This window comes from Gigantopelta aegis, unplaced genomic scaffold (genome assembly GCF_016097555.1).
Source record: "Gigantopelta aegis isolate Gae_Host unplaced genomic scaffold, Gae_host_genome ctg2585_pilon_pilon, whole genome shotgun sequence".
NCBI lineage: Eukaryota > Metazoa > Mollusca > Gastropoda > Neomphalida > Peltospiridae > Gigantopelta > Gigantopelta aegis.
Genome location: NW_024532962.1, coordinates 18,816 through 31,947, shown reverse-complemented (window position 1 = coordinate 31,947; position 13,132 = coordinate 18,816). Strand labels below are relative to the sequence as shown.

The 13,132-nt window shown below is 30.1% G+C and overlaps 1 protein-coding gene across 1 annotated transcript in view; it reads right to left on the bottom strand.

The window, feature by feature from the left end:
• LOC121391521 (ankyrin-3-like) overlaps positions 1-10,251 on the bottom strand; it is a gene marked incomplete at its 5' end in the record, with an annotated part of 30,672 nt that extends 20,421 nt beyond the window's left edge. Inside the window, 4 exons of the mRNA XM_041523119.1 lie at positions 1,445-1,543; positions 2,076-2,174; positions 7,196-7,294; positions 10,231-10,251. Of these exons, the coding sequence (XP_041379053.1) occupies positions 1,445-1,543; positions 2,076-2,174; positions 7,196-7,294; positions 10,231-10,251 (318 nt within the window). The remainder of the gene's footprint in view (positions 1-1,444; positions 1,544-2,075; positions 2,175-7,195; positions 7,295-10,230) is intronic.
• Positions 10,252-13,132: the final 2,881 nt, after the last annotated feature.

The following is a 13,132-nucleotide window of genomic DNA, read 5'->3' as shown; positions in this document are numbered from 1 at the left end:
TACACCTCAAAAATTTAATATAAACTATGAAGTCATAACAACTACATTTGCAGTATGTACATTATCACCAGTCATTGCAAGCTTAGCAACAATGACACTTCAAATCTATTTGTTATTACTAAACACTTTGACTATTAAAAAAAAATTTAAATTCACAAGTTATAATTTTGCTAACAAGTAATTTGGAAGAGATGTAAAGAGCAGTTAACATTGTATTTGTGGCCAGGTAAGACTATATAAATAAATGTTGAAATAACACCTCTTGTTCCATTTTAATACCAGGTTAAAAAAAGCTCTAATTACATACAAATGAACACAAAGGTATTTACAGTAAATATCTTAATAAATGACCAGTTCAGTATGTACACATAAGATAACTTACTTTATTTGCAGATCAATCCTAGCATTAGCCTTTAGTAACATTTCCACAATTTCACTGTACCCTTCTGTGATGCAAAGCTGCAGTAAGACCATCTATATATATATATACAAATACATTATATATGTTATTTAGGGAAACATCAAATTAGTATAATCATGTATATAAATAGGGCTAAAATTACATAAAACCATTTTAAATACTAAACCACACATCTAAGGCTTTTACGTGCCACACACTAAAATCATAGTATTAATGCAAATATAAATTGAATTCCAAATACAACTACATCTACAAATGTATTGTAGTAAGGATAATACCATCACTCATTTTATAAGACACTTAACACTTTCATAAACAAATTATCAAATTCATTTGTGTTTTTATGACCAAAGTAACATTATTAATTTCTGTTGTGCTACTTAACTTAAATGAACAAATGATATGTTACTGACCTTGTCTTGAACATCCACTTGAACACCATGGTCTAGTAATACTTGTACTACTTTATCATGACCATTGGAACATGCTAAGTGCAATGGAGTTTGCCATTCTAAATAAGATATAACATTATTGTCAACTTTAGTAAAATTGGATGGCAAAAGCGAATGATACAACAGAACATTCATACTCTGTTAAAAGTTATTTCATCATAGATTATGTCTACCTAATATAAAATTACATATAACTATGTCTTTAATAATAAACTACACCTCAAAAATTTAATATAAACTATGAAGTCATAACAACTACATTTGCAGTATGTACATTATCACCAGTCATTGCAAAAATTTTAGCAAAATCAAGCTTATAACTTCAAATCTATTTGTTATTACTAAACTTGAATTCCAAATAAAAGACTACATTACAAATGTAATTTTGCAACAAGTAATTTAAAGAGATGTAAAGAGTATAACATTCATTTGTATAAGGAATATACTTAACACTTTTATAAACAACACCTTTGTTCCATTTCATTTGTGTTTTTATGACCAAATTACATATAAATTAAATTCAAACATGTGCTATTTAAGGATTAAAATGAACAAATGATATGTTACTGACCTTGTCTTGAACATATTCTTGAACACCATGGTCTAGTAATACTTGTACTACGTTATCACGACCATTGTAACATGCCAAGTTCAATGGAGTTATGCCATTCTAAATAAGATATAACATTATTGTCAACTTTAGTAAAATTGGATGGTAAAAGTCAATGATACAACATAACATTCATATTCTTTGTTAAACGTAATTCATCATAGATTATGTCTACCTAATATAAAATTACATATAACTGTCTTTAATAATAAACTACCACCCAAAACTTACAATAAACTATGAAGTCATAACACACTACATTAGCAGTATGTACATTATCACCAGTCATTTCAAGCTTAGCAACAATGACACTTCAAATCTATTTGTTATTACTAAAATACTTTGAATATTAAAAACAGATTTAAATTCACAAGTTATAATTGTGTTAACAAGTAATTTGGAAGAGATATAAAGAACAGTTAACATTGTATTTGTGGACAGGTAAGGCTATAGTAAATTGGAAATAATAACACCTACTTGTCATTTTAATACCAGGTTAAAAAGCATCAATTACATACAAATGAACACAAAGGTACTTTACAGTAATTATCTTAATAAATTGACAAGTTCAGTGGTACAAGAGATAACTTACTTTATTTGTGAGATCAATCCTAGCATTAGCCTTTAGTAACACTTCCACAATTTCACTGTAGCCTTCCTGTGATGCACTATGAATTGCAGTAAAACCATCCTATATATCAATATACAGAAATAAATGTGTATGTGGGAAACATCAAATTAGTATAATCATGTATATAAATATAAAATTATATAAAACCATTTTAAATATTAAACCACACTTCTATGCTTTACAAGTCAAAACTAATTCATAGCATTGATGCAAATATTAATGGAAATCCAAATAAAACTACATCTACAAATCCAAATTATACTAATAAGAATGAACTCACACATCTTATTTGCAATGGCATACATTAAAACACAATAGCTAATTACAGCACTTACAAAAACTAACTTTATAAAATTTTAAAATGCTACACATAAGTATAAATGAACAAATGATATGTACACAACAACTTGTTTATGAGACATCCAATTGACTAGTTTCACAATGCCTCTAGTAATACTTGTACTCACTTTATAAGCACCACTGTGCATTATGATTGCAAGTGAAGCTTTTATTATAGCCATATTAAACAAGTCAAACACTTATTGTCAAGTTGAGTAAAAGGATTAAAAGAAAATTCTACAATTAACATTTCATACAGTCAGAGATGAAAATTCATTGTTTCAGGACATAAGTCACAGTTGGGGACTTTATAATCGGTAAATTGGCAAAGCCAAGGACAAAATTCTACCTAGCTACTTAACTTAAAAATAACTGGTTATAATGAGGCAGACTACATCTTGAAAGATTGTAGGTAGAACACCATCAGTCGGACATGGGTAGGAAATACTTTATTTGAAGTGGAACATGCTTATCTAAGGAGTTTTGCTATTCTAAATGTAATATAACATTATTGACAATAAGACGAGTAAAATTGGATGGATCGATTCAGTGTTAACAAGGGAGATTCATAAGAGATGTAAAGAAATTAACATAGTATTTCTGAAAAGTAAGAATGCATAAGTACGCTATTGAATTTGACAGAACTTATCTCGCCTCCAAAATTGTGTTAAACGACGCTGCAATTACATCTAATTGGCAGCGATGGAGGAGCTGATTATGCAAAGACTATAATGATCCGGATTATTTTTTTCGCTATACAAAGGCATTTAATGTTTATAGAGAACGCGTAACAACTCACTTAGCATTTTCAGCCTGGAGAGGATTTGAAGGCCCTCAGTCGTCTGAATCCAGACTTAAAATCGCTAGTGGAGGACATATAGATTTTTTGGTATAAGTGGTGGCACCATTCCTTGATCACAACAGAAGCTTTTATAGAACTAAGCTACAAATGAGATCTGTAGCGGTAAGTGTCTACGACAAGCATCCTTGACTCGGCACTTGAGGCCATTTTTTTTTAAACAGCCGTATCCTACCATTTTATGACCAACAGGGGTTTCTAATTAAATTCCCCTTCTACATCTAAAATGCCATTTGGAGTAAGAATGAACAAAAATGTTACTCAGAGACGAAGTTCCACTTAGGCAACACATGTCCAAGAAGGACTGACTACTAGTGTCCAAGAGGACCTAGTTGTAACATGTTAAAAAGGACAGAGATTGAGTACTTTAGTAAAATGTAATAATGAGACCCCATGTATATCTTGTCTTTTTAGTAAAGAAAAATTTTTAAAGTATTTTGTCAATAGTACATATAAGCGATTGGGTTACAAAAGAAATGTCATCTTGTATTCTAAAAGATGTATTAGCCAATGCTCCAAGGCAATAGCCAAACAAAAATGGGAAAAAGTTACTTCAGGTCAAGGTGTTACAGACCTAAGGGTAACAGTCTAGATTATTATAGTTTTACTAATCATTCCCTCCGAGACAAATGCATTTGCCAGGAAGGCAAGAGTCACTTATGAGAGAACAGATAAAAAGTTTATTAAAAAAGAGGCCATACTTTAGGGTGACACCCCACAGCATCCTCAGTGCATCTAACAGATGTTCCTTATCCCAAAAAAGGACAGAGCAATGAGGCATGTTTAATCTGAAAAATGACCTCAATTCAAAATGGCAAAAACATACATGATACAACAGATCAGGAAGGAGATTGGATGGTGAAATGTATTGTATATAAAGGATGCCTAAATGCCCTGCCAATTAACAGTAGGATCGGAAATGATTGAATTCCAAAAAAAGACCTACGAGTTCACTTGTCTCCCATTTGGCCTATCAGCTGCTCCCAGATGTTCACCAAAATAAGTCAAACCATTGGTGGTCTGGATGAGACAGTTGGTTGTCGGATGATAACGTACATAGGACAATTTGCTGCTAGCGCCATCTAAAAAGAGGATTACAAATGGTTTACTGACCAGGATACTGATGGTGGTCTTATTCGAGGCCCTGGACTTCTCTGTAATTTTCATATTCTGTGTTGGATCCCCAGCAGTCATTGGAATTTCTTTGGTTCCGGATCAATTCCAGATCCATCGCTCTGTCCAATGGAGTGATTTGCACAGAATTCGCAATCAATAAAATATGGCCCAGACTTCCATAACAGGGAGGGAGCTAGCACAATTGAACATTGGGAGAGCCAATTCAAACCGTTAATCCAACTATATCATACATTTCTATCGGGCTAAAAATAATAGCAAAACATGCCATTTAAACTACACTTTTACACTTAAATATACTCAGCCATTGCTGTGACAACAAGATGAGGGAAAGTAACTTTATTAAATTCTCTTGAGCAGTGAAAATTTAAAAAATGAACAAATGATGAAACCACTGTCCTTGCTTCCTAAATTCAGACAGATGCTTCGAAATAAATATTGGGAGCAGTTTGTCACATCCGCAAATGTATTGTAAGTAAGGATAGTCTGCCATACAAATAAGACACTTAACAGTTGTTGTCAACATTTTATCAAATTCAATTGTATTGTGCCATGAGGCGATAGTAACATTATTGAATTGTTCACCTACATTTAAAATGTACTTTAAAAAGCTAATGACCTACATCAACAATTTTAAAAGACACTAACACTTACATAACTACTTTATCAGATTCATTTGAAAGAAAGCTAAGAGTGGAGTTTGAAGATCAATTAAATTATCATTATTGTCACCTTCCAGTAAAACTTGAACATCATAGCAATGACAAAGAATCCAGGCTTATAAGGGATCGCTGGGAATTGGAACTACAAGTGCCATTTCAGGCGGATGGGAAAAGGTACTTGGTATATGATCAATATGAATACTGGATTTAATATAAACTATGAAGTCATGACAACTACATTAGCACATTTTATCACCTGTCAACCAAGCTTAGCATCAAAGACACTTCAAATCTATTTGTTAAGACTAAACACTTTGACTTTAAAATATGATTAAACCCACCGTTATAATTTTATTATTAGTAATTTAGAAGAGATGTAAAGAGAAGGCCAATGTATTTGTTGATAAGCTCTATATAAATAAATATCAAAAATAACACCTACTACATTTTAATACCTGCTTAAAAGCTATTACATACAATGAACACAAGTGCATTACAAGTAATTTGTAGGTAAACCCAGTTCCTCTCCATTTTCAGGGTGACACAGTTCAATTGGCTGATGACTAAATCCTGGCATTATGCCTTTAGTAACATTTCCAACAGGTTTCAAGCCTTCGTCAATATGCATCGATGAGATTGCAGTAAAAGTCATCCTACAGTAATTATCTTTCACAAGTGGGAGTGATGGTTGTACTCAAGATAATTTAAAATTTCTAGTCCTATAGCAAATATCTTGAATTCCAAATTTCACTACAGTTAAATGTATGTAGTAAGGATAAGTATTTCATAAATTATTACCATACACAAATAACACAGTTCATTAAACATTATCAAATTCATAGGTAATCAACAATATAAATATACATTATCTACAAATGTATTGTAATTCGATACTACCATCAACCATTTTATAAGACACTTGAAACTTTCATGACACTGGATCAAATTATTTGAGTTTTCTCAAATAAACAACATTATTCTATCAATGTTGTTGTACTACCTTATTAACACCTTGTCCAGGCCTTGTCTTGAAGCACACTTAACACCATGCTCTAGTAATACTTCTACTACTTTACGACCATTGGAACTGCTTTGTGCAATGGAGTTTGCCATTCTAAATAGATATAAGCATTATTGTCATATTAGTAAAATTGGAATCTTCCTAATCCACAACAGAACATCATACTTTAATAATGTGGTACTTTTCGGGAGATTATGATCAAACCAAATATAAAATTAGATATAAGGATTTAATAAAAACTACACCTTGTTTCTTTAATATAACTATGAGGTCATAACAACTACATTTGCAGTATGTACATTATCAACAGTCATTGCAAGCTTAGCAACAATGACACCTCAAATCTATTTGTTATTACTAAACACTTTGACTATTAAAAAACATTTAAATTCACAAGTTATAATTTTATTCAAACAAGTAATTTGGAAGAGTGATAAAGAGCAGTTAACATTGTATTTGTGGCCAGGTAAGACTATATAAATAAATGTTGAAAAACACCTTGTCCATTTTAATACCAGTGGTAAAAGCTCAATTACATACAAATGAACACAAAGGTATTTACAGTAATTACTTAATAAATGAACAGTTCAGTTGTACATGAGTTAACTTATTTTTCTTGTTTTATCAATCCTAATTAACCTTTATGTAACATTTTTACAATTTCACTGTAAGCCTTAGTTTTTGATGCAAATGAGTAGCTGTTTTTGATTTATATATATATAATATACAAGTTTGATATAAATGTATGATCCTCCTCATATCAAAACATTTGAATAATCATGTATATAAATAGCTTAAATTATTAAAACAATTTTAAATACTTAAACCACACCTCTAAGCTTTACATGTCAAAACTAAGTCATAGTATTAATGCAAATATAAATTGAATTCCAATACAACTACATCTACAAATGTATTGTAGTAAGGATAATACCATCACTCATTTTATAAGACATTTAACACTTTCATAAACAAATTATCAAATTCATTTGTGTTTTTATGACCAAAGTAACATTATTAATTTCTGTTGTGCTAAATTAAAATGAACAAATGATATGTTACTGACCTTGTCTTGAACATCCACTTGAACACCATGGTCTAGTAATACTTGTACTACTTTATCATGACCATTGAAACATGCTAAGTGCAATGGAGTTATGCCATCCTAAATAAGATATAACATTATTGTCACCTTTAGTAAAATTAGATGATAAAAGCAAATGATACAACATAACATTCATATTCTGTTAAAGTTATTTCATCATAGATTATGTCTACCTAATATAAAATTACATATAACTGTCTTTAATATAATAAACTACACCTCAAAAATTTAATATAAACTATGAAGTCATAACAACTACATTTGCAGTATGTACATTATCACCAGTCATTGCAAGCTTAGCAACAATGACACTTCAAATCTATTTGTTATTACTAAACACTTTGACTATGAAAATAAAAGATTTAAATTCACAAGTTATAATTTTGTTAACAAGTAATTTGAAAGAGATGTAAAGAGCAGTTAACATTGTATTTGTGGCCAGGTAAGGCTATATAAATAAATGTTGAAATAACACCTCTTGTCCATTTTAATACCAGGTTAAAAGCTCCAATTACATACAAATGAACACAAAGTTGTTTACAGTTATTACAAACTATGAAGTGATAGTACTACTAACACTTATAAGCCATAAAGTACTATATATCAGAAATACAAGTACATCAACAAGTATATTTTAGTTGTATGTTCATTATGACCAGTCATTGTAAGCTTAGTAACAATGACACCTCAAATCTATCTCTTATTACTAAACACTTTAATTATCATATAGAAGTTTTAAATATATTATAATTTTCTCAATAAGCAAATTGAAAGGGCTAAAAGTGATAAAAGCCAGCAGTTAACATTGCATTTGCGGCAAGGTAAGGTTATATAAATAAAAAAAAAAAATCATAGCATTAATGCAAATATAAATTGAATTCCAAATACAACTACATCTACAAATGTATTGTAGTAAGGATAATACCATCACTCATTTTATAAGACACTTAACACTTTCATAAACAAATTATCAAATTCATTTGTGTTTTTATGACCAAAGTAACATTATTAAATTCTGTTGTGCTACTTAACTTAAAATGAACAAATGATATGTTACTGACCTTGTCTTGAACATCCACTTGAACACCATGGTCTAGTAATACTTGTACTACTTTATCATGACCATTGGAACATGCTAAGTGCAATGGAGTTATGCCATTCTAAATAAGATATAACATTATTGTCACCTTTAGTAAAATTGGATGGTAAAAGCGAATGATACAACAGAACATTCATATTCTGTTAAAGTTATTTCATCATAGATTATGTCTACCTAATATAAAATTACATATAACTTTCTTTAATAATAAACTACACCTCAAAAATTTAATATAAACTATGAAGTCATAACAACTACATTAGCAGTATGTACATTATCACCAGTCATTGCAAGCTTAGCAACAATGACACTTCAAATCTATTTGTTATTACTAAACACTTTGACTATTAAAAAAAGATTTAAATTCACAAGTTATAATTTTATTAACAAGTAATTTGGAAGAGATGTAAAGAGCAGTTAACATTGTATTTGTGGCCAGGTAAGATATATAAATAAATATTGAAATAACACCTACTTGCTCGATTTTAATACCAGGTTAAAAAGCTTACAATTACATACAAATGAACACAAAGGTATTTACAGTAATTATCTTAATAAACGACCAGTTCAGTTGTACACAAGAAATAACTTACTTCATTTGTGAGATCAATCCTAGCATTAGCCTTTAGTAACATTTTAACAATTTCACTGTAGCCAACTCTGTGATGCAACATGATTGCAGTATGACCATCCTATATATATATATATATATATATATATATGTATATACAGAACTAAATGTCACAAGGGAAACATCAAATTAGTATAATCATGTATATAACATGTAAAATTACATAAAACCATTTTAAATACTAAATCACACATCTAAGTTTTACATGTCACACACTAAGTTACAGTATTAAAGCAAATATAAATTGAAATCCAAATACAACTACATCTACAAATGTATTGTAGTAAGGATAATACCTCACTCATTTTATAAGATACTTAACACTTCATAAACATATTATCAAATTCATTTGTGTTTTTTTATGACCAAAGTAACATTATTAAATTCTGTTGTACTACTTAACTTAAAATGAACAAATAATATGTTACTGACCTTGTTTTTGAACATCCACTTGAATACCATGGTCTAGTAATACTTGTACTACTTTATCATGACCATTGTAACATGCTGTGTGCAATGGAGTTATGCCATCCTAAATATATATAACATTATTGTCAACTTTAGTAAAATTGGAGGGAAAAAGTGAATGATCCAACATAACATTCATATTCTGTTAAAGTTACTTCATCATAGATTATGTCTACCTAATATAAAATTACAATCTTTAATAATAAACTACACCTCAAAACTTTAAATTAAACTGTGAAGTCCATAATACATACACTTGCAATATGTACACTATGACCAGTCATTATAGTTATTTTTACAAAGAACAAAGTTAACATAAAGAAACAAGTTAACAATTAAATAATATATATTGTACATTATATAATTGCATTGATACTTGACACTATAAACAATAGTTTATTGTATAGTGTAGGAAACAGGGGGGGGCACATGCCCTCCCCCCCCCCCCCAATCAACTGATTTAGATTAGACAATTTTTAAAATCCTTATCCTCATAAGCCTCAATTTACACCTTGTAGACGCACATTGTATGAAAAAACATTTCAAAAATTTTTGTCAGTGTAAAATGACAGAAGAAGGTTATCTTTTGGTTGTTTTTGCAAATACTTCATTGTTAAACTGAACAATGTTAAAAATGTTACATATATGCTTCCAATGACAAAAATTGTTCCTACACCTATGTATTGTTGGATAGTAATATGTAACATATAAACTGATAAAAGTCATGTACTTATCATATGATATTAAGTACATTGCTTGAATAATTTGTAACATATAACATTATCTACAAATACTTACCTTATCCGTGTATATTGGGGTCTGCAAGAATACAAAGCAAACAACTGATTGATATTAATCTGTCCATTATTAGGCAGCATGATGTAACATAGTCCTGCCATACTAAGTAGAGACAGAGAAAGTATCATATAATTTAATCACCACTGTTCTAAATGTAACATGTATCTATTAGATAATAAATACCATTTGTAGATATCAGGTTCATATAACACAGTCACATGTACAATATAGACTGTTCATCAGATAATTGTGACATTTTTTACAGTTCACATCAATATGGTGTCATTCTTGATAGGATAATGTTTAACTCTGTACTATAAATTGGTATTACTATTTCTATGAACATCATTATAACTGTTTGTCATATTAATGCATATTGTTAAACAATGTCTATAAGTCAGTAATTATTTAATTATGTCATAACCTGGACTTACTTCATCTATAGCATTAACATGAACAGAGCCATCTTCTATGGGCACTCTTTATTACATCCAAGATCACCATTACGAGCTGCCTCAACAATGGTATTCCTCCTAATATAAAGAAATAGAGACACTACCAAACTTATTTTAATACTTCGTTATATCACTGACACACTAGATAGTAAGAGTAAATTTCAAATGAAATGACTATTTATTTAATTTTGACAGATCTCACTTAGCTAGAAAATCAGAGACTCTTAAATTGAAAATCTTCTGCCAAAAGTTTTAACCATATTATTAAGTTGTCTTGTATCATTTTACGAGAGGAGTTGGCTATGCAAGACTAGTCACACACACCCAGCAGGACAAAATGGTGGACAAGAAAGAGTTCAAAACAGTTACAGAATTATTTCTACTTTAAAATTTATTTAGTGATTTATGTAAATTTAATATGTGTTGATTTTACTTAACTTTACATTATTGTCAGAAAGTTGGAATTTCCTCAATTCAATTTATTTGATTATAAAATCATTATTTTTCCATCTTAATGAGCTAAAGACACAAAATAGGATGAAAAAAAACAAAACCAAATTTTATACACAAGATATAACACACATCAGATAACATTATAATTTAGTAAAATAACAATAACAAATCTCACAGTATGCTCAATTTTAAGCCAAAGGCATAAAACTGACCACTAACCAGTAGTAACAGACATCGTGATATCATTATATGACACACCCACTTAATAAATAGGACATATGCTTTCGCCCACATTTCCAATTAAGAAGATATTGACGTATGAGAAACGTGCTATGAAGATACTGAACAATGACTCGAATAAAAAGTTCCCTCAGAATCCTGACTGGTTACAAGAGAGGACAGTGAGTCACTCTATGTAAGCAAAATTTTAGTCATAATTGACCCTTTTTGTCAGTTTGTGATTTAGATCAATTAACTTTTCAACACGTGACCTGCCCCCAAATTTTCCTTTTTCCACCAATGACCTATTTCTTATAACATAATGGTAATGAACAAGCCAAATTTTTTAACTTGTACTTAAAAGTGTTAGATAAAACTATATACTTGTATATTCCTTGTAAGAGTCACAGGATGTATATATTGTTAACAGGATATGGGGAGGGAACTATTTCAAGTGGTAATATCGAGAATATCAAAAGTAGAATTTATTTTGAGCCTTCCTTTTAAACCTTATCATTGATACACTACATCAGCATTCTATTGTGTTCACCTTGCTGGTAAAAAGTTATAACTTTCTAATAACTCAACCAAATTAAAAAATTTCCAAGTCATGTGTGGTCTCCTGGTGACCATCTGGGTTCTTTTTAACATTGTTTTCTATATGATACGACCCACAAGAACAAAATTTTTACCATAACCAAAGTATAGGAGATACCACTGACCATGATGAATGTGATATCGTGAATTTTATTAATCAATAAAATGGCTACCACTTGAAGAGAGAGCCAGTATGTTAAAATACATTCAAACTATAAAGGTTAATCATATAAATAAAAAGTACTATACTACTGTAGCTAATAAATTTGTTCTTACAAAAAAAAAGAAAAATTAACTCTACACACAGACACGTGGGCTTTTATGATAACTCGAAGAATAACATCACAAGTATTTAATAAATGCGTGGTATGTGTTATGCGTACTAATTACACCCACTACTAATTTCCGGTGGCAAGGTGAACACAAAACAGACTATAATCCTATTCATTCATTATAATGTAACATACTTTGCTGACCTTTAGTGCATTTACTCTCTGACTTTAAAGTATAAAGTTTAGCATAGCAACAAAAAATGCTCTTAAAAACAGAGACACAACTTTCTATGAAGTATCTTTAGGCAATTATTAATTTAGTATTAATAGGCATGTCCACAATAATTAATTTCATATATAAAGGATTAATAATGATAGTAAATACTTCATAGAAATGATCAAAAATGTAGATGTCTTTTAGTTTTTCCACTTAATTAAGTATGCATGCAATCAGTTGGTGTAAGCTACAATTAAGTTTAAAATGTACAGAGATGATGGAATTTAATATTACAGTAAAGAGGTTCTATAAATGAGAATTGGACTGGAATGTATACAACAGACCTAAAATATGCAACCAAACTTGGGAGCCCAACCCAACTGAAAATATCTCACTGACACTTGATTTTAAGAGACTGCTTGCACTACTCATGCTCTGTGTTTATTAAGTCACAAGTAATGCCTAGAAATGGCACACATTCAAAGAATGGAATAAGGAATAAGAAATTGAAAGTCATAAACTGGGTTGTTAATTTTTTAATACACAAAGGTACAAGGAAGAAACAGTAATTTGATTTTTGTCCTAGGCTCTATGGAAGCTCCAGATGGACATTTCAATTTTATTCCCAATTTCATTTAAACAAGGTTATACAGAATTTGAATGTCTGTCCTCGGCTTCCGTAAATAATA